Raw genomic sequence first — 20,207 nt, 5'->3', positions numbered from 1 at the left:
CAATGGTGTTTTTATGGCCTCGCCACGCGATGGCCATGCTGTGACGGGCTGCCTGTCTGCCCCGGGGTTGGTGGTCCCTCTGAGGCGGGAGGGACGAGAGCCCCCCCCGGCACGTTTGGAGGCACACACCGGTCAGGTCAGGGCACTGCTGTGTGGAAAGCGCACCTGCTCACTGTAAGGTTGTCAGTGGCTTCTGGAGAGAAACCCCTTCTTTCTTACAGATGTCTTGGAAGAGTGAGTCTAGACCAGAACTTTCTATTTGCCACTCTGAATCTCAGTCAGGACATCCAAAGATTGTACAGCCTGAGTGTCAGCTCAAGGTTAATCCCAGAGTAACATTACAGGCTTTTTCTCTGATACCCTTTCCCCTAAAGGAGATCCACATGGTGCCTGGTGGAAACCAGGTTGTCTGGGCGGAGCCTCGCAGCACAGACCGAAGGACAGGGACCTCGCAGGCGTCTTCCCAGCCTTGCCAGGAATTCAGCCTGTGGCTTGGAGAGAACCTCTTGTGGTCTGATTGGTACAGTGAGAGATTAGGTGAGATTAAAGGTTGCAGCCTGGGCCTGGCGACTGCCAGTGGTTGGAGCTGTCAGTAGGCCAGGGAGGTGGGGAGCAAATGCTAGGCCCAGCCTGGTGTGCGGACCTGGGGCCTGGAGGAAGGGGTGCTCCTGGCTGGGACCTCAGCACTTGTTGACAGAGGAGGGCTGTGAAGAGCAGGGCAGACCCCTCTGATCGTGGCGAGGAGGGGGGTTTGCAGAGTAACAGTGGGCAGAGGGAGGGAGGGAGGCTGGGAAGCTGCCCCTCATGTCCGGGAGAGGTGACAGTGATGGTGGCGGAGAGAAGGGCACATCTGAGCTCCGTGGGGTTGAATTTGATTCTTAGGAGTCTGACTTCAGAAACGGTTTCCTCTGTGAAGGGGACAGGACCAGGGCTGGCTTTAGGGGACAACTCCTGTCTTTGGGGGTCACACTTGTTTAGGACCAGGTACTCTCAGTTCACAGCGCGCTCAGCGTCAGGTTAGTCCGTTTCCTTTCCTTCTCTGTTTTCTGCTCATCCTCTCCCCTCCTTCCGAGTTTGCCCCTTGAATGGGCTTGGGTAGTTGGAGATGTGGGAATCTGTTTGAAGTCCTTGTTCACTGCTAAAGGGTGTGGGGCGTGCGCCCTTCTTTCTCCCTCACGCCCTCCATGTGGCGCTGCCTGTTGCCCGGCATGTGTCACATCTTCCCTTGCCCACAAGTGCCTGCTGAGTGCCTGCTCCTCAGCTCTGCCCTGGACGGATGTGGAGGGCCTGTCTGTCCCTCTGACTATGCTGGTTTTCAGAGTGTTAAGATGAGAACATGGGAGGATTTGGAGCAGAAGAGTGATAGGCTATGGCTTAGGTTCTGAAAGAATTACTCCAGCTGCTTTGTGGGTGGAAGGGGCGGAGGCTGAAGCAGGAGGACCAGTTGGAGGCCTGGGGTCAGGTGTGGGGCAGCATCTGTCGGGTCTGCGGTTTGCCTCCTTGGTTCCTGCTCATGGGATGTGGAGAAAGGGGCAGGACCTTCTCCCCTCGGGGCAGGTGGGGCACAGTCTGCATGGACCATGCCATGGGAGGCCGCAGCGTATCCGTTTGGTTTTGGACATGGTGAGCGCCTTGAGGCATCTTGGGGAGATGTGGGTTAGGCAGTTGTGCCAGACAGCTGAGCCCCAAACCAACTTGTGAGGGCTGTGTGTTACTGATGGTGGTGGATGCTGTTGGTGGGGAGCACAGTGTAAGAAAAGGACAAGAACAGAGCCCTAAGGTTCTCCAACATTCAGGAGCTATAGCCTCTTAAATTTTTTATTGATTTCAGGGAGAGGAAGGAGGAGGGACAAAGTGGTAGAAACATCAGTGATGAGAGAGTGTCCTTGATCGGCTGCCTCCTGCTCACCCCCTACTGGGGGTGGAACCTGCAATCCAGGCGTGTACCCTGAGTGGGAATCGACCATGATCTCCTGGTTCAAGGGTCGGCGCTCAACCACTGAGCCACATCAGCCAGGTGGTAACCTCTCTTGTAGTATTAATGTTTACATCTAAACGGCCTTAAGTAAATTTAGAGCAGAGGAATTTTAAGTTAATATTACATACACAGCATTTTTTTTATTACATAATCATTTTGTGTTGATTATACAACATCAAAATCAGAAGCAACATTAATTCATCAGTTAATTCTGGTTACCAAAGAGTTATTTGGGTAGATAATAGGCCTTAATCCTACTCCCCACCCCTTCAATACACTGAGGGGCCAGATTATTATGACCACCTGACGTTTGTAGGCAAATTAGCTATAATTTCGTGCTGAAGTTGCCAGAGGACCAGATCATTATAAACGTCTGAATAGCACAACATACCTAAGTATCGTTGCTGATCAAGTTCATCCTATCATATTGATGGCGTATCCCAATCAGATGGCTTCTTCCAACAAGACAATACGCCATGCCACGGTGCTTATATTGTGCAGGAGTGGTTTCAAGAACATGAGGGAGACTTTACCTTGCTTAGGCGGCCCCCACCATCACCAGATCTCAATTGAGCATTTGTGGGACGAAGTTAAAAGAGCCACCAGGCAGCTGGTTCCACAACCATCAAATTTCACAGAACTGGACAGTGCTATTCATCAGGCATGGGGTCAGATTCCTCGCATCACCTTTCAACCTCTCGTGGAGTCAAAGCCAAGAAGAGTCGCCGCAGTATTGAAGGCAAAAGGTGGCCCAACGAAGTACTGATGGGGTGATCATAATAATCAGGCCACTCACGTTCAAATATATCCCACGTTCAAAGGCTGTTAAATCGCGTTGTTTAACCCATATCTTCAGAAAAAAAATCACTTCTACTGTCGTGGTAAACAACCTGCTTTGCTATTTATAATGGTCTGGCCTCTAGCAACTTCAGCACGAAATCATAGCTAATTTGCCTACAAACGTCAGGTGGTCATAATAATCTGGCCACTCAGTGTACATGCATTGCTCCTTGGCCTGGCCCTGGGTTAGCGAGAGCTCTGACCTAGCCATCGAGGGGCCGGGAGTGAGCAAGGGCAGCACATCTCCATGGGAACAGAACCACAGCAAGCAAACTCGGAGCAAGCTTTGCAGAGAGTGTGCTCAGGGACCATTCCCTGAGTGAGAATTCAGGATGATGCCCCAGAAACTAGTAGAATCTGGTCGGTGGGGGTAGGACTAAAGGTGTGACCAGAACCACCAAGGGGTGTCTGGTGTCAGGAGCTGGAGCTGGTGCTTCTAGAAGAAATAGCTTAAAGAATGCAAATTTCTTCATTGCGCAAATTATTGAGGTTTTTTTGTTGATTGAGTACATACCAGAAAATGTGATTGTAACATTGAAAGAACACCATAAATCCTGTCGTGTGTGGCTTGGCACGGTCAGGTTGTAAAGGAGGTAACGAGGAGTGGTTTCCGCTCTCCAGAGACGTGTGTGTTGTAGGAGAGTTGGACAGCAGTGATAGAAGCAGCAGCAGCCCAGGACTTAAACAGGGAAGAGACCAGACATTGGTTTATACGGTTCTTTTGGCATTAATTTACAGTGTAAGCAATAATTGCTGAATGGCTCTGCCAAAACCAGTTATTTATATGTGTGAGCATTAGTTGGCAATTATAGAGCGCTTCCTCTCTGTCAGGCACTGTCACACCCGTTTACGTGAGTGTGTGACTCTGTGTCAGGCACCGTAGTAACCATCTGCGTGAGTGTGTACCCTGGAGTGGGGCAGTGTGGGCCTGGGAGAGGGTGCAGGAAGCTGTGACCTAGCTCCTTGGGGCTCCTGCTGATGTTGCTGCTTCCTGAGTTCAGAGCTGGAGAAAGCACAGAATGCCAAGCCACCGAGAAGCCGTGCCCTGCAGGTGCCTAGCGGTGGACAGTCCAGAATGTTCTTGGTGGAAGTTGATGGCAGCCATGGCAGCTCAGGTGGCAGCCCATGGAGTAAGCGGTGGGAAAGAGGCTGAGAGACATACGCATGCAGGTCATCTTGTCCACCGGGCGTTGGCAGCTGCTTCTGCAGCAGAGGTCACTGTTGAGCGTTCACATGGAACACGGGTACCCTTGCACTTGGTGCCAACTCAGATTCCTTCTCTAGATCTCTCTGCCACTAATTACCCCTGAATCTTCTTTCCAAATTCCCGACCACCCCGCCAAACACTGGCTGCTCTCAGTGCCTGGGTGTAGCTCTGCATGTGCGGCCGTTTCTCCTTCCTGACAGAGGGCACAGCCATGGGGACTTTCCAGACTTCCACTCCCAGGTTGGATTTCCCTCCCCACGCGGTCTCAGGCCCATCTGAGTGCAGTGTCGGCGGTAGCACCTGCTGCTGACTGGTGCCACACGTCCTTTCGCACCATCTGTAAACAGACACGGCGTTTCCTTCCTCAGTTATTGGTCGTAGGAGTTCCCCAAGAGGCCACAGGTCACTTCTGAAGGAGTGGCAGTGCAGCCACGGAACTGTGCAGTACACGTGGGATTTCAGGGTCGTCTTGCACACGGTGCCCTGGTGGGCAGGCAGCTCAGGCGACTCCTGTGGCAGCAGGCAGCCTTTCCTATCGGAGGCCGTCACTTGGAGAACCACTGGGAGCGATGGATGATAAGCCCACAAAGGCCGAGTCTCTGCTTGTTCCTTCAGGGGACATGACCTGCTCTGAGCGGTGCTATGGGAAGGTGAGGAGAAGGCATGTAATTGGGACCATGTCTGTGGTCTCAAGGAGTTTAGTCAGTTCATCAGGACAGAGACACGTCTCCCTGGTGGGAAGCTCTGAGATGCTGTGGGAGCAGGAAGAGGACGGACGAGAGGGAGCAGGTCTGAGAGGGGAGGGGAGGCGTGAATGCTGTTGAAAGCTGAGGGGCATTTTCCAGGTAGAACACGAGGAGGAGGTGTCGCTGGCCCCCCAGGTGAGTTTGCTGGCGGAGAGGCAGGTCACCGTGTGTTGGAACACTGGTCTGGATTCAGGGGCCTGGGTTTGAACCTTGACTCTGTGCTGTTGGGTGAGCTTACTTCCTGGTTCTGTTCCTTAGCTTTCGCACTTACACATGAGGTCATAGTACCTGCCTTCAGAGTCATTGTTAGAGTTACGGGAGGAAATCCATGTTGAGCACTTAGCACAAAGCCCGGCACTCAGCTCTTAGCTTTGTAGCCGGGTCACCTCCTCTCTCAGGGCTTCTGTAGTAACAGGCACATGTTTTTATATTAATACTCTTTCATTCTGTTGAAACAGTCCACTCCTGGGCCGTTTCCCCAAGAGCCAGAGCGTACATTTGGTCAGATGACGTTCTTTTCAGTAGGGCAGAGGTGATTTCTCCCTCAAGGAGCAGACGTCTGGGACCCCGTGTGAAACGGGCTGCTCTTCAGTAATTGGAAAGTGAGCTAACCGTGCCGCAGAGGGGCCCCACGCTCTGACAGGCATAGCACCGCGCTCCGAGAGCAGGCCCGTGAGGCAGGGATTTTCAGGTGAAGCTGGGCATGGAGAGGGTCAGCAGGGCCCATGTTGCTGTGCTGTAAGCGAAACGGGGCAGTCGCCTCCCAGCATGCAGCATACATAAGCACAGGGTTTTTTTGTTATTTTTTAAAAGGTATTTTTTTATTTTTTTAAATATATCTTCATTGATTTCAGAGAGGGAGAGGAAAAGAGAGATAGAAACATCAATGATGAAAGAGAATCATTGATTGGCTGCCTCCTGCATGCTCCCCACTGGGGATCAAGCCCGCAATCCAGGCATGTGCCCTTGACTGGAATTGAACCTGGGACCCTTCAGTCCGCAGGCTGATGCTCTATCCACTGAGCCAAGCCAGCTAAGGCCATAAGCACATTTTTTAAACATTTACCAAAATGGATCATATTTTGGACCTTAAAAATATCTCTATGAATTTGGGAGAATTAAAATTATACAAAGTATCTTTTCTTTCTTTTATTCCCTAAATTTAAAAAAATTTCGTTGATTTGAGAGAAAGAAAGACATTGATATGTTGTCCCACGTATGCATTCATTGGTTGCTTTTTGTATGTGCCCTGACTGGGCATTGAACCCACAACCTTGTCATATCCAGACGATGCTCTAACCAACTGAGCTACCCGGCCAGGGCCCAGAGTATCTTTTTTGACTACAATAGAATTATATTAGAAATCAGTAACAGAAAGATACTTAGGAAAGGACAAATATTAGGAAACCATACTTTAAAGAATCCATGAGTCAAAGAAGAAATCAAGAGGGAAATAAGAAAATTTTTTTAACTGAATGAGAATGAAAACACAACATATCAAAATTTGTAAAATGTAGTCAAAGCAATACTTACAAGGAAATTTATAGCACTCACCACCTCTGTGCAAGGGAAAGGGCTCCACCTTAAGAAAGTATATCAGCCCTGGCCGGTTTTGCTCAGGGGAGAGAGCCTCGGCCTGTGGACCGAAGGGTCCTGAGTTCAATTCTGGTCAAGGGCACGTACCTTGGTTGCAAGCTCCTCCCCGACCAGAGCTCTGGTCGGGGCTCATGCAGGAGGCAACCAATAAATGTGTTTCTCTCATGTCGATATTTCTCTCTTCTCTGTCTTTCCCTCTCTCTTCCACTCTCCCTAAAAATCAATGGAAACATATCCTCAGGCAAGGATTAATGAAAGTCGATCAAAGAGCCATTTATACACCTCCAAAGAAAGGAAATACTAACATAAAAGCAAACATTAATGAGAAACAATTTTAAATATGGAAAATCCATGAAACCAAAAGCTAATTAATTCTTTTAAGATAAATAAAATTGATAAGCCTGAGCCAGGCCAAAGATTGGACTAGATACTGTATAAGCCGGTGAAAGGATATTTAACAGAATTACTAGGGAAAACCACAGTGAGACAGTTGCCACACAGACATTACAATGGCTACAGTTTAAACAACTAGCCACATGGATGAGGATGTAGTTCACCAGAACTCTCCAAAAGTGATCTTTGGGAGAACTTTGGAAATTTCTTAAAAGTTAGACATGCATGTCCTGACGGATTGCTCAGTTGGTTGTAGCATTGTCCTAATACACCAAGGTTGTGGGTTCAGTCCCTGGTCAGGGCACATAACAAGAACCAACCAATGAATGCATGAATGAGTGGAACAACAAATTGATGTTTCTCTCTCCCTTCCTCTCTCTAAAGTCAATGAACATGTCCTTGGGTGAGGATAAAAAAAAAAAAGTGCACCTACCACACACCAAGAGTTGAACATGAATGTTCTCCTTTTTTTAAAATCTCCTGAGGATAGGTTTTTACTGATGTTAGAGAGGAAGAGAGAGAGAAACATGGGTTGGTTGCCTCCTTGTACAGGCCCCAACTGGGGATCAAACCCACAGCCTAGCTACGAGCCATGACCAGGAATTGAACCTGTGGCCTTTTGGGTGTATGGGGCGACTCCAATCAACTGAGCCACTCGGTCAAGGCAGCAGCTATTCTTTGTATTAGCCCCAAATTGGAAACAACCAGAATATCTCCAAATGGGAGAATACATAAAAAAGTTGTGGCTCACCCACACAGTGCAGTGTTACTCAGTAACGAAAAGGTTAACGTTTCTGCTACATGCACACATGGGATCACCTCCAGATACCGATACTCTGCAAAACAAGCCAGACTGAAGAGAACATGTTGTGTGGTACCATTTATATAGAGCAGTGGTTCCCAAACTTATTTGGCCTACCGCCCCCTTTCCAGAAAAAATATTACTCAGCGCCCCCTGGAAATCAATTTTTTTCAAATTTTAATAGCAATTAAACAGATATATGTATTAATGTTTCTACCTTTTTCGTAAAATATAGTAAAGAAAGGTGTAAATTAGAAACATTGAAGTTTGAAATTATGAAACTATTTATTGAACTCAGAATAGAGAGGTAGTACAAAAAAAGTTAAAACAAATGCACCTGTGCCCATCACCGCCCCCTGGATCGCTGCAGCACCCAACAGGGGGCGGTAGCGCCCACTTTGGGAATCACTTATATGGAGTTCTAGAAATTGCAAATTAGTCTTTAGAGCAGCGGTTCTCAACTTGTGGGTTGAGACCCCTCTGGGGGTCAAACGACCCTTTCACAGGGGTCGCCTAAGACCATCAGAAAACATACACAATTACATATTGTTTTTGTAATTAATCACTATGCTTTAATTATATTCAATTTGCAACAATGAAATTGGGGGTCACCACAACATGAGGAACTGTATTAAAGGGTCGCGGCATTAGGAAGGTTGAGAACCACTGCTTTAGAGACAGAATTCAGTCCAGTGGTCACCTGTGACTGGGGTAGGATTGGAGGAGAAGGGAGTAGATGTGGGGTACAAAGAGGCACAAGTAACTTGGAGTGGGTAATGGTAGTGTTCATTATCTTGACTAGAGACCCAGTGCACGAAATTTGTGCACTGGTAAGGTCCCTAGCGGCTACTGGCCTCCAGCCGGGTACTCCCTCCCTTCCCCCGGCAGGCCCGCCCCCTGGTCGAACTCCCTGAAGAACTCTGGTTGAGGGGACAATTTGCATACTACATTTTTTTTTAAAATATATTTTATTGATATTTTACAGAGAGGAAGGGAGAGAGATAGAGAGTTAGAAACATCGATGAGAGAGAAACATCGATCAGCTGCCTCCTGCACATCTCCCACTGGGGATATGCCCGCAACCCAAGTACATGCCCTTGACCGGAATTGAACCTGGGACCTTTCAGTCCGCAGGCCGACGCTCTATCCACTGAGCCAAACCGGTTTCGGCTGCATACCACATTTTTATTATATAGGATTATCGTGATGTTTTCACAGGTGTATACATGTCAAAATTATTCATAGTGCATGCTGCAGATATTTTCAGCTTATTGTGCCTCAGTTCTACTTTAGTACAGCTGTAAAATGTTTTTAAAAAGATCATTGGAATTTATATTTGTGCTTCACATTTAATCAGTTAGGAGAGTAACCACCTGGTGGGGCATTGGTGTTTGAGTAACTGGCATTGTAGTCAGCTGTTGTGTGTGCATGTGTGTTTTGTAGTAACCTGTTCGTTACTTGCTTTGCTGAAAAAGGAGTGGAGAGGAGAGTTTCACCTCCTGGGAGAACTGGCTTCGTATTTGAGCATGTTGGTCAAGCGTCAAGCAGTTTTGACTTTGGTTCAGGACATTGTCTATGATCTCTCCATGGATGATTGCAGCTAGCTCCATGGCTTTCCTGACCCCACACGCTGGGGATCCCAAATTAAATGTCCAGTTGCATCCTTGCCCTGAGTGTTCATTCAGAAACAACCCCCCTGCTGTTTGGATGTCTAATACCCATTTCATACGTGCAGGCCCAGAGCATACCCGTGGTTCATCCACTGTCCCAGCCTGTCCCCCTGCCCCGCCCCGCATCTCTGTTGTCGGCATCTAGTACTGAGGCAGCTGGGCCTGTCCTCATCGCATCCTCAGGTCCATTGTCAAGTCCCGTGGCTCGACCTTCCACACCAGCAAGTCTGACTGCTCTGCTCCTTCATGCCCCCCACCTGCGCCTGGAACTACCTGGAACAGCCTGACGTACGTTGTTTCCTCCCCAGGGTTCATTTTTTTCATGCAGCAAAGTTTCTTTTTAAGATGAAAATTGGCCATGCCATCTCCTTCTGAGAAACCTCCCCAGCCTAGGCCTTCGTCCTGCCCCTTGACCTGCCCACGTTCGCGCTGGCTGCTCCTCGGCTCCCAGTGCTCTCCCAGATCTTCACATGGCGGCTTTATGTTTTTCAAAACTTAACTTTGCTCTTGTTAGAACCATGTCCTCCTAAGGTCCCACTCTGCACCCTTGGCAACTTTCTTTTCTTCCTGGAGGAGTTTGCTGCCCCTGGAGGGGCAGTGGTCATGTCTGTGTGTGTGTGTCTGCTGTCCCTCAGGAACCAGCAGGGTCTCCCTCCTATTCATCTTTGCATCCTGTTGTCAGAGCCTTCAGGACGCCTGGCATCTAGTGGATTTCAGTCCTCTGTGGAAGCCACTCCACATGCTTAGTCCACACGCTGTGCAACTGTCCTTGCCTCTCCTCCTCCTCAACCCTGACATCTGCTTCCTTAGAGGTCTTGTTAGCTCTCCCGTCACAGCGACCTCACGGCCACCTCACTCCTAGGTGGCTTCTCCCACTTCCTTGCTCCACTCCTTTGTCACATTTTATCTCTTCTGTGCACATAGCCTTCTCCTTGTTAGAACAGGAGAGCAGACCTTGCCTGGCTCACTGCTCCCTCCCCCCTCCTGCCCCAGGGCCTTTGTGCTTGCTCTCTGGAATGCTCCTCCTGCAGATATGTGTGTGGTTTCCACCAGCTCACACTTCAGGTGTGTCCAGGTGTCTCCTGGAGGAGGCCCTCACTGGCCACGCTAAAGGGTACCATCACCAGCTCCAGGCATTCTTTTCTGCTCTGTTTTCTCCTTCTCAGTCACCACTATCTGGTGTTCTTTATTTTTAAAAAATCTTTATTTTTGATAGTATTACAGGTGTCTCCCCACTCCCTCCCTCCCATTTCTCCCCTCCACCCGGTTCCCTCTCCACCCTAGGCCTTCACCACTCTATTGTCTATGTCCATGGTATGCATATCCTATCTAATAAAAGAGAAACATGGGCCAAAACCGGTTTGGCTCAGTGGATAGAGCGTCGGCTTGTGGACTGAAAGGTCCCAGGTTCGATTCCGGTCAAGGGCATGTACCTGGGTTGCGGGCACATCCCCAGTAGGAGATGTGCAGGAGGCGGCTGATCGATGTTTCTCTCTCACCGATGTTTCTAACTCTCTATCTCTCTCCCTTCCTCTCTGTAAAAAATCAATAAAATATATTTTAAAAAAAAAAAAGAGAGAGAAACATGGTAATTGGCGTATGTCTGCTACCCTTCCCATTGGCTAATCAGGGCGATATGCAAATTAACTGCCAGCCATGATGGCGGCCGGTAGCCAGGCAGCTTGAAACTATAACATGAGGTTTGCTTGCTTCAGTGACAGAGGAAACCAACATTCCCCACCTGCCTTGCCGGCCTCTGAGCTTGCAGTTTGAAACATAGTTACAAATATAGAAGCTAAACAAAACCCCAGAAACCTGCTTTCAGCCAGCCGGGATCTCAGAGCTAGAGTTGATACAGTGTTTCGATTATAGAACACAAACAAACCAGATACCTGCTTTCAGCAGCAGAGGCCTCAGAGCTGGAGTCAGAGCTAAAGCTGGCCCAGAATTTTAAAAAAAGAAAAAAAGGAGCAGTTGGGAGCTTCAGTCCCAGCCTGAAAACAGCCATCAGCCCCTCACCCAGACTGGCCAGGCACCCCAGTGGGGACCCCCACCCTGAAGGGTGTGTGACCAGCTGCAAACAGCCATCATCCCCTCACCCAGGCTGGCCAGGCACCCCAGTGGGGACCCCCACCCTGATCCAGGACACCCTTCAGGGCAAACCAGCTGGCCCGAACCCATGCACCAGGCCTCTATCCTATATAGTAAAAGGGTCATAGGCCTCCCAGCACCCGGATCAGCGGAGCCGCGAGGCCTTCTGGCACTGGGATCAGCGTGACGGGGCAGTGCCCAAACCCCCTGATTGCCCTGCGGCTCTGTGTGTGACAGGGGGCGGGGCCACAACCTCCCTATCCGCCCTGCTCTGTTCCTGACAGGGGAAGGCGCCCCAACCCCCTGATCAGCCCTGCGCTGTGCCTGATAGGGGGGAGCTCCCCAACCCCCTGATCAGCCCTGCTCTGTGTGTGACAGGGTGCGGCGCCCCAACCCCCCCCTCCCCCACGGGCCCTGCTCTGTGTGTGATGGGGTAGAGCCATAACCTCCCCATCGGCCCTGCCCTGAGTGTGAGAGTGGCGGTGCCCCAACCCCCTGATAGGCCCTGCTCTGTGGGTGATAGAGGGCGGCACCCCAACCCCCTGATCTGCCCTGCTTTGTGTGTGATAGTGGGCAGTGCCCAAACTCCCCTATCGGCCCTACTCTGTGAGTGACGGGGGAGCTCCCCAACCCCCTGATTGACCCTGCTCTGTGCGTGACAGGGTACGGAGCCACAACCCCCCTGATGGGCCCTGCTCTGTGCGTGACAGGGGCAGCAACCCAACCCCCTGATTGGCCCTGCTCTGTGCATGACAGGGGGTGGCACCGCAACCTCCCCATCGACCCTGCCTTGAGTGTGACAGGGGGCGGCGCCCCAACTCCCCAATCAGCCCTGCTTTGAGCCCGCCCAGGGGCTGCACCTCTGCCACCCGGGAGCAGGCCTAAGCCAGCAGGTTGTTATCTCCCGAGGGGTCCCAGACTGCGAGAGGGCACAGGCCGGGCTGAGGGACCCCTCCCCGCCCCAAGTGCACACATTTTTGTGCACCAGGCCTGTAGTATGTATATAAGATTTTTGGTTAATCTCTTCCTGCATACCCTCCCTACCCCCAAGATTCATCAGTCTGTCCATGTTTCCATGCCTCTGGTTCTGTTTTATTCATCAGTTTATTGTTTTCATTATATTTATTTTGATTTTTTGATACAATTGTTGATAGATATGTATTTATTGCCATTTTATTAGTCATGTTTTTTATCCTCCCCCTCCCCTTCCCTCTGCTTCCCGCTCCTCCTCCTTTTCCTCTTATTAAAGGATACCCTTCAGCATTTCATGTAATACTGGTTTGGTGGTGATGAACTCCTTTAGCTTTTTCTTATCTGTGAAGCTCTTTATCTGACCTTCAGTTCTAAATAATAGCTTTGCTGGGTAAAGTAATCTTGGTTGTAGGTCCTCGCTATTTATCACTTTGAATATTTCTTGCCACTCCCTTCTGGCCTGCAAAGTTTCTGTTGAGAAATCAGCTGACAGTCATATGAGCACTCCATTGTAGTAACTAACTGCTTTTCTCTTGCTGTTTTTAAGATTCTCTCTTTGTCTTTTGCTCTTGGCATTTTAATGATGATGTGTCTTGGTGTCTTCCTCTTTGGGTTCCTCTTGTGTAAGACTCTCTGTGCTTCCTGGACTCGTAAGTCTATTTCTTTCACCAGGTAAGGGAAGTTTTCTGTCACTATTTTTTCAAATAGGTTGTCGCTGTCATGCTCTCTCTTCTCCTTCTGGCACCCCCATAATGCGAATGTTGGTATGTTTGAAGTTGTCCCAGGGGCTCCTTATACTATCTTCATATTTTTTTACTCTCTTTGATCTTCTGATTTGGTGTTTTTTGCTTCCTCATGTTCCAAATCGTTGATTTGATTCTTGGCATCTTCTACTCTGCTGTCGATTCCCTATAAATTATTCATTTCAGTTAGTGTATTCTTCATTTCTGACTGGACTTTTTTTATGTCTTAGAAATTCTCATAAAGATCCTTGAGCAACCTTATAACCATTGTTTTGAACTCTGTATCTAGTAGTCTGCTTGCTTCCATTTAATTTAGGTCTTTTTCTGGAGATTTCTCTGGTCTATGTTTGTGACATGTTTCTTTGTCTCCTCATTTTAGCTGCTTTCCTGTATTTGTTTCTTTGTATTAGGTAGAGCTGCCACGTCTCCTGGAATTGGTAGAGTGGCCTTTTGTAGTAGGTGTTCTAAAGGGCCCAGTGACTCAGCTACCCCAGTCACCTGAGCTGGACACTTTAGGTGCGCCCCTGTGTGGGCTGTGTGCACAGTTTTGTTGTAGTTAAGCCTTGATTGCTATTGGCATCACTGGGAGGAGTTGACCTCCAGGCCAATTGGCTGTGCAGACCAGGCTGCACCTACAGTGGGAGAGCTGCTGTGCAGGAGACACCCTATGGAGCAGGACTTGCTTCAGTGGGGCTATGGTGCTGAGTCTGCCCCTTGAGTGTGTCGCTTGTGGATGTAGAGTTGTAATCTGCTATGGTCTGAGCTGTCCGCCAGGTGCACTGGGTCTGGTGCCTCCCGGGTGATACACAGTCAGCCACTGCCTGGGGCCACCCTGCAGGAGCTACAGAGCTGTCTGCAGATGGCTGTTACTTGTATTGGGCTTGGAAATGCCAGGTGAGGGCAAGCTGTGAAGCAAGGTAGGCTAGTGCTAGCACTGGGTCTTAGGCCTCTCATTGATAGTTTTGGGGTATGCTGACGCCAGCTGCTCCTTGTTTGAGAGATTTTAGGAATGTCTGAAGCCTGAGCCAGGATAGGCCATTCATATGTCAGAACTGCTGCAAACAGCTTGGGTGGGGCTGAAAATTGGATGGGGTGTGGCCTCAGGGAATCACCAGGCTGAGCGAACAGTGTGAGCCAGTCTGATGGAAACTCAGATATGGCTGCCAGTCAGCTCTGCGACGGGTGTGTGTGTGTGTGTGTGTGAGAGAGAGAGAGAGAGAGAGCATAGGAACAATGACCTCTGTGAGCATCCTTGACTGGGAGAAAGCCGCCCCTGAGTTCCTGCCCTGATGCCACACCATCCAGTTCCTCCCCATAGGTCCCTGGATCCCCCAAAGCCACTGGCCCCGTGGAAGTGAGTCCAAGTAAGTTTATGTGCTGGTCCCTTAAGAGGAATTGCCTGGGTCTCCAGCAGCCTCTGTGCCACTCAGTCACAATCCTCACTGGTTTTTACAGCCTGAAGTTATGGGGACTTCCCTTCCTAGCTCTGGAACCCTGGACTGGGAGTCTGGTGTGGGTCTAGCACCCCTTGCTCCTCATAGGAAGCCTCTGCAACAGAGATCTCCCTCCTGATTAAAAAAGCGCCACACGTGGGTGTTGGACCAGCCTGTCCCTCACCTCCGTCCCTCCTACCAATCTTTTTTTTTTTTTTAAATACATTTTATTGATTTTTTACAGAGAGGAAGGGAGAGGGACAGAGAGTTAGAAACATCGATGAGAGAGAAACATCGATCGGCTGCCTCCTGCACACCTCCCACTGGGGATGTGCCCGCAACCAAGGTACATGCCCTTGACCGGAATCGAACCCGGGACCCTTCAGTCCGCAGGCCGATGCTCTATCCACTGAGCCAAACCAGTTAGGGCCTTCCTACCAATCTTGATGTGCTTTCTTCTTTCCTTCTCTAGTTGTAGGACTTCCATTCAGCCAGCTTTCAGGCGGTTCTGAATGAGGATTGTTCTGTATTTTAGTGGTAATTTTGATGTGGTTGTGGGAGGCGGCGAGTACTGGCATTTACCTACACTGTCATCGTGGTTCTCCTAATGAGTCTTTACTTACCTGTCTTCTTTATTTGTCTTTGACAAGAACATGAACTCTCAGGACCGGGATCTTTGTTTTATTCACCACTTGTTCCCAGTGTCTGGACCAGTGCCTTGGCACATGGTGGGCTCCCAGGAACCACTGGGTGGACAGACAGATGCATGGTTGCTGAACTGGATGCTCTCAAGTCAGTGCTGGCTCTTTTGATTTCTGGCTTGGGGGCCTTTGTAACCTTGGAACCCAGCATCTCCTTTGTGGGTAAAAATGGCCTAGAAAGGTATGAAGGCTGTGGCAGTTCTGTTGGTGGTGGGCTGTTCTCCAGGACTAGGGACAAGAAATGGCTTTTGGGTTACATAGGGTTAAGTCAGAATGGTGTAGGAAATTGTCATAATTTAGACTTCTCAGATCTGTTGGGACAGAGAACAACAGTGACTCCCATGATGTTCCCTGGTTTGAGGAGCAGTCTGGAGCCTTCTAGAATACCACTGAGAGAGAGTGCTCAGTTCTCTCCCCTCACACCCCAGACATTCACATGGCTGCTTAGCTGGGTTTGGGTCAGTCCTTGCAGCCCTGTGGATGTGACAGGCGTAAGCAGTTTGCCCACTGGTTTATAAAAGGTAAGGACCCCCGGCAAGGCCCTCTTTGGTCCACATGCTGCTGTCGTTTGTTCATTTAATCTCTCAGCCCCTGTTTAAGCACCTGATCCTATCAGGCCTCTCTGGGCTTTGGAGTGGACCTGGGTGTACCTGTGGTCCAGTTAACAAGGGCGTGTGTGAGCCTCAGTGCTGGAGGGCAGGGAGGAGCCGGGGGCCGATGGAGGCCTGGTGGGCTGGGTGGGCATTGGAGGGGGCCTGTGGGGAAACTGGGGATGTGAAATAGCCCAAAGTTCCAGCCGCCAAGCCCTGGGCCGCCTCCCTCCTGATTCATCCTGTGGCCGGGGCACTCCAGAGAGCCAGGGGCCTGCGGTGGGGGCGGGGGGCAGGTTTCCGTCACCTCCATCCTGCATGTGCTGTGGCAGAAGTTGCCTGCCTCTGGAAGGCCATACCTGGCTTCCCTGCTCACCTGTTGCCCAGGTGTGCTCTCTCGAACCTCTTCAGGATTTACAGATGTTTCCTCTAAGGTGCAGATGATTCATCTTGGGCTCACGCTGATTGGGGTTAAAATCTTGGTGCCTGCTTGCCAACCTTGTGACATTAGGCCTGTTTTTTATTTACATATTTTATTGACATTATTACAGATGTCCCTTATCTCCCCCCTTGCCCACCTCCACCTGCCCCCACTGCCTTTACATTAGGCCTGTTTTTAACTTGGGAGCCTGTTTGTGTTTTAAAGGCAATTTTACTTTTCCTGCAATCTTTTGGAGAGAATAGGGTGATAATCTTGCTTCTTCCTCCCCACCCTCGCCCTATAGTTTAAGACCTGTTTGAAAAAGTGGACATCGAGATTGGGTGGCTGTCAAGCTGGAAGGGAGGCTGGGTTTTGCAAGGGGTGGGGAGTGATCGCCAGCAGCCGCCTGGGAGGTGGGTGGAGCCTGCCTGAGCAGTGCAGACAGACCTAGAGTGGTGACTCTGAACTTGGTTGATGCGAAGCATCCTGGTGCGTCCTCAGTCAGAACACTGGGACCCACTGCATCGCGGGAGCTAATGCAGAATCTGGGTGCAGGGCCAGAGGGAGCTGCTTTTTTTTTTTTTTTTTTTTTTTTTGAGGGAGAGTTTCTAACTCCTCCTAAGATGCTCCTGTGGCATCACTGTTTTATTTGAAGTATGATGAGGTCCTAGAACTCCAGGTACAGTTTTCTTCAACAAATTCTCTCTTTGATGTTTCTTTCCATAAACACACACACATTGTAATTTTAGAGCTACATATATTTTTTAATGATCTTGGTTTTGTGGATTATGTATTGAAAATAGAAAACATTCTTCTATTCCAGACTCCTTTTAACTTCGGCATGAATCACAGAGCTCCACCCTACCCCGCCGGGGACTACTGCCTGCTGTGCAGAAGCGAACGCAAAGACTCTTCCTTCCTAGAGAGTGGGATTAAGACTGCGAGCAAATTGGCGCTTTCCGTGGCTCCCAAGGGCAACAGCGTGCTGCACCTGCCGCTGTGGGTGTGCCCTGACTGCAGGCGGACCGTGGAGAAGGAGGAGAGGCACGGAGGCCTGGACCAGCCAGCGGTGAGTGCCCTGCAGAGCGCCCGCGCTCCCTGACTTCCTTAGCCAGCGGGTCGGGGCTTATTGGGCAGTGAGATCGTTGATACGGGTCTGTTTCCGGGATCAACTCCTTCCTGTTCCATCCTCTGGTCCCTGCTCCGCTCTCCACCTGCTGGGCTTTCCTCCGGGTCTTCCCTGTCGCACCTGCAGGAGGTGGTAGGGAGCCTGTCCCCCTTGGTCACACAACTTGGTGAGCAAGTTTGCGGGGCTCAAAGATAAGCTTTGTAGTCTGGTCTCAGGATTTCTTTGGCAAAGCAGTTTGCTGAAAAGCTGGAAGGCTTTTCATGTATTTAATTTTAATTTAGACAATTCCATGTGCTGGTAACTCGCCCGAAATTCTTTCCCAGGTGCAATTCTCAAGTCCTGGTTTCCTCCTTTACCTGGATTTCATGTCTCAGCTAAATGGGGGCTTTCTTGAGGCCCAGGCTTGCGTGGGAAGGCCACCCCCTTAATCTCATTGTTGGCGCAGACTGCGGCTTAGGGGGCCTTGCCTCTGAAAGGGCTTTCAAATCTGCTCTTTGGGTTCTGGAAGGAGTTGGCTTTTGCAGCCATTTGAGGCCCCACCATCGAGGGCTTCTCTGCTCCGTTGATCTCTGCTTGGGAGCAGTTGTCCTTGTAACCTGTCTTCTGACCCAAGACTGCTCTCGGGTTGGTCCCTGGTGAGTGAGTGGCTGCTGCATAGTGTATGTTGCCTTAGTCTCTCTGGTCTTGTCTGTCTCCTTGCTGCTGCCACTGAGCCAGTGACTTCTGTTTTGGGGTTTCCTTGAAGGCAGCACCCCAAATCATGCGGCATTTTCTGGAGTAGTGCTTTCATAACTAAACCTAAAAAGAAATGGGTTTTGGCCTCCCACATGCCCCTTCTCCTGCTCTGTCCCTCTGGCGCCTCTTTCTGATCACTGTGTATTCACTTTGTTTTTTGTTGTTAATCTTCGCCTGAGGATATTTTCCCGTTGATTTTTAGGGAGAGTGGGAGAGAGAAGGAAAGACAGAGAGAAACATCGATGTGAGAATAACACATCAATTGGTTGCCTCCTGCAGGCTCCCGACCAGGCCCAGGCTGAGGAGGAGCCTGCAACTGAGGTACATCCCCTTGACCAGAATCGAACCCGGGACACTTTGGCCCGCAGGCCGACACTCTGTCCATTGAGCCAAACCGGCTAGGGCCGTATTCACTTTGTATTCCTTCACTGGAGCATACTCCATGAGGGCAGTTGTTTGTGTGTCGTCTTTCCTTACCAAGAACTGTGCCGAGCCTGGCATATTTTAGGTACCCAGAGTATTCCAATTAATGAATACATAACTGAATGAACAAAGAAAGGAGCAGACCGTGGGATCCCTCATTGGAGATTCGGAAGGTGGGTAGGCAGTGTTGAGTTTTCACCCTCAGATCTTTCTGCTTTTATCATTTTCTTCTTTCCTTTCTGTGTGCACCTCAGGTGTTTGGTCCCCCCTGTTGCTGCAGAGGGCATGTTGGTGCCACCAGCGCTGGCTTGTTCCTGAGCGCTGTTGGCGGCATGCCAGCTCTTTCGCAGCTGAGCGTTCTGTCTCCAGCTCGCTGCCCTTCCTTCCTGTGTCCAGTCCTGTCCCACCTGCGGTGCCTTTGGGGAAGGGTTGCTGCTTCTCTTCTGGTTTGGGACGCAAGTGGAAGCATCTTCGATTTCTCTTGCCATTCAGGGAGTCTCGCTTCCACACTCCCAATTTGCCCCAGATAATGGATTATCTAATGAGGCTTTTCTCCTCATCAAAAAAGTGACCCCAGGATCACCCAGGTGTCTCATTGGCCTGTGTTTGTAGACTTAGACCTCCTGTTGCTTTCATAAAGTTGGCCTCTTTGCTCAAGCTGGTTAAAATTGCTGGCCTTTAAAAATATATATATAATTTACATGTGATAAAATTCACCTTTTTAAAGTGAATGTAGTTCAGTGAGTTTGACAAACCTATGCAGTTGTGTAACCACCACCTCCACCCAAGCTCCCTTGTTCACTGTCATCGGCAGCACCTCCCCTCGCCCCCCAGCCCTTGCAACCATCGCCCTGATTCCGTCCCCACCATCTTTCTTTTCCCGAGGTCACAGTCTCCTGTAACTCGGCATAGTTGTGTGTACTGCTGCACGCATTGTCCAGCTGCACACGATTCGTTTGATGGACGTGGGGTTGCTTGTGGATTTGGACTTTGCTCTGGCTACGTCACCACACCCCAAGAGGTGGGAACCTTTCTTCTCTCTTCCCAACTCCCCAACCCATCTCTGCCCTGCTCAGCTCAGCTGTTGAGCTCCCCACTTCAGGGCCAAGGCCCTTCTCACCTCTTACCCTCGTGGCTGGGGAGGCCTTTTCCCTGGGGCTTCCATCCCCCCAGTGCTTTATGCTTGGTTATTCTTTTCCTCTTTATTTTATTATTTTTATTTTAAATTAAACATATGTTTATTGATTTCAGAGAGGGAAGGGAAAGGGAACGAGAGAAACATCAATGATGAGAGAGAATCGTTGATCGGCTGCCTCCTGCATATCCCTTCCTGGGAATCAAGCCTGCAACCCAGGCATGTGCCCTGACCGGGAATTGAATCAATGACCTCATGGTGCATGGGTCGATGCTCAACCTTGACCATGCCGCCGGGCTATTCTTTTCCTCTTCCATGTCACAGATCTTTTCTTCTCTCCTGGGTCATGCCCAGGAGAGTGCAGATGCTCTAGCATTGTCCACTTGTTAAATAACCGCCTTTGCCCTCCCTTCCCGCTGTCACCATCTCCTTTCGCTCCCTTCAAACCATGCATGTCTCTGTAAATGTAAAACTTCTGGTTTAATGTTTGAAATTTCCATTTCTTCTCAGGATACTTTGGTAAATTATATTCTTAGAAATTATTAGTTACCGGTATGCACTTGTGTGCAGACAGTCTCTTTAATTCTGACCATATTTGTAGA

General features: G+C 49.8%; 1 protein-coding gene across 6 annotated transcripts in view; it reads left to right on the top strand.

Moving 5' to 3' along the window:
- Positions 1 to 20,207, top strand: part of FAM193A (family with sequence similarity 193 member A) — a 109,880-nt gene that overhangs the window by 26,176 nt on the left and 63,497 nt on the right. For 4 of the 6 annotated variants that reach the window (XM_059677197.1, XM_059677186.1, XM_059677214.1 and 1 more), the window contains exon 2: positions 17,007 to 17,252. In XM_059677197.1, the coding sequence (XP_059533180.1) occupies positions 17,007 to 17,252 (246 nt within the window). Of the gene's footprint in view, positions 1 to 17,006; positions 17,253 to 20,207 lie in introns of those variants that run through there. The other 2 variants (XM_059677234.1, XM_059677225.1) reach the window with 2 other exon arrangements.

The sequence above is a fragment of the Myotis daubentonii genome, chromosome 1, assembly GCF_963259705.1.
Source record: "Myotis daubentonii chromosome 1, mMyoDau2.1, whole genome shotgun sequence".
In the NCBI taxonomy this organism is placed as follows: domain Eukaryota; kingdom Metazoa; phylum Chordata; class Mammalia; order Chiroptera; family Vespertilionidae; genus Myotis; species Myotis daubentonii.
This window is presented reverse-complemented; position numbering and strand designations above follow the sequence as displayed.